The sequence below is a fragment of the Sapajus apella genome, unplaced genomic scaffold, assembly GCF_009761245.1.
Source record: "Sapajus apella isolate SASKATOON/1434 unplaced genomic scaffold, GSC_monkey_1.0 scaffold211, whole genome shotgun sequence".
Classification (NCBI taxonomy): Eukaryota; Metazoa; Chordata; class Mammalia; order Primates; family Cebidae; genus Sapajus; species Sapajus apella.
The window spans coordinates 532,648-534,459 of record NW_022437151.1 but is presented as its reverse complement, the minus strand read 5'-3'; the positions used below and the strand labels follow the sequence as shown (position 1 = coordinate 534,459).

The following is a 1,812-nucleotide window of genomic DNA, read 5'->3' as shown; positions in this document are numbered from 1 at the left end:
AGGCAGAAGATTGCTTGAGCTTGGAGGTTTGAGAACAGCCTGAGCAAGATAGCAAGACCTTGTCTCTGCAAAAAATACAAAAATTAGCCAGGTATGGTGGTGCACGCCTGTGGTTTCAGCTACTCAGGAGGCTGAGGTGGGAGGATCCCCTGAGCCCAGGAAGTCAAAAATGCAGTGAGTTAGGATTGTGCCACTGTACTCCACCCTGGGCAACAGAGCGAGACCCTGTTCCCCTCCCCTCACTGACCCCCCTACCACCCAAAATAAAAGCAGCCTGAGGCTAAGACTTCCAGGATGAAGAAAGGGAACAGGGTCTGGATGAGGAGATGTTGCCAGACCTCCTCAGAGCTGTACCAGGACAAGCAGTCACCTCTCCAGCCTCCCTAGCCAGGGAGAATGCCTGCTGGGGACACGCAACCACAGGGCATAGGACCCTCACAGCATCCTGATACAGCTGCTCGGGCTCGATGAAGTTGCACAGCATTTTTACAAAATGCATAGGACATCATTTAAAAGGTTGCTCCAAGAAGAAGTCCTGTTGACCCCTGCCCCTGGGACTGTTTTTCTCAGCTGGGCTGCCATAGCAAAGTCCCACAGACAGCTGGCCAAAGAACAGAGATTCTTTTTTTTAGGGTGAAAAGCTTTAATAACAGACAATCTGATTTCATAGGCAACCAATGATCAGATTAATGAATCATTTAACTTCTTTACTTACAACCAATATTCCACTCAAGAAAGATGAACCCAGAGTGCATCCTCTTGCATTCACCAGCATAGCTAAGTACAAATGAGGTCAATGGTGTACCCCGTTAGCATAGCATACTGCATTGTGAGTCAGTAAAACAAGCCTTCTCCTACTCCAGGTCCTGGCCCCCTGGCAAACATAGATACAAATGATGTGCACTGCGTGATGATACCATTAGGTGAGAACTTTGTTTCATGCAGTCAGCTGCTGTAGAGGTTGCACCCAAAGCCTATGGCCCTCGCACCCAAAGTCAGTCAGCAGTGGTGGCTCATGGTGTCAGCCATGTTCCTTCCACACCAGGTGAATACTGTGGTCAGGCATGCTGCTGGCAAAGACCAAGCCCGTGTCATTGTGCCCATCTGGTCCATTCAACCAGGATGCTTCACTTGGCAGGAAGCTTGAGCCTCTCTTTGATTTCCTGTACTCTGGCAGAGGCCAGCGACTAATCAGGCTCTGTGTCTGCAAGTCTGTGATGTATAGGTGGTGGCTGTCAAACAGCAGAGCAAAAGCATTTCCAAAGCCAAGAAAGGCCAAGTTTGCTATCTCAGGAGTCTTGATGACCCTGAGAATAGCATAACTGGAGGCGAAGTTGCTGGTAGAGACTGCGTGCTGAGCTGTAGACAATGTATTTGCCATCCAAATGAAGTCTTGGCTGCAAGCAGATCCTTCCATCCTCAGAGACAAGATAATGTCTTTAAGCACTTACAGTTGATTTCTCTCCCAACTGGCCAAATCTTAATCTCATATTTATCTGCACTTAAGAGGATGTAGTCTTCAGGGCTGAGCAAGAGAGAATTGACTTTGCACTTCTGCAAAACTACCTTGGTGACCCATGGCGTGCGCCTAGTGAGTGTTCAGGCGCGCCACATAGATAAAGGCCACCTTTCCACAGTGAAGTCTGCAGAGCCACTCTCTAATATATCATTGTAGTCCATGCTAAACACTGTCCCCATGTGCCCTCGGAAGTGCTGGGTCCTGGCTCCGGAACTGTATTACCAGCAAGCCACCGTGTTGGCAAAGGAGCCTGTCACAAGCTTCCCGTTCGTTGGACTTCACCACTGCACAAG

The 1,812-nt window shown here is 49.1% G+C and overlaps 1 protein-coding gene across 1 annotated transcript; it reads right to left on the bottom strand.

The window, feature by feature from the left end:
- Positions 1–682: 682 nt before the first annotated feature.
- LOC116544291 (F-box/WD repeat-containing protein 2-like) lies at positions 683–1,583 on the bottom strand. Its single transcript, XM_032270482.1, has one exon. The coding sequence runs from the start codon at positions 1,415–1,417 to the stop codon at positions 1,022–1,024; it is 396 nt and encodes a 131-aa protein (XP_032126373.1). The 5' UTR covers positions 1,418–1,583; the 3' UTR covers positions 683–1,021.
- Positions 1,584–1,812: the final 229 nt, after the last annotated feature.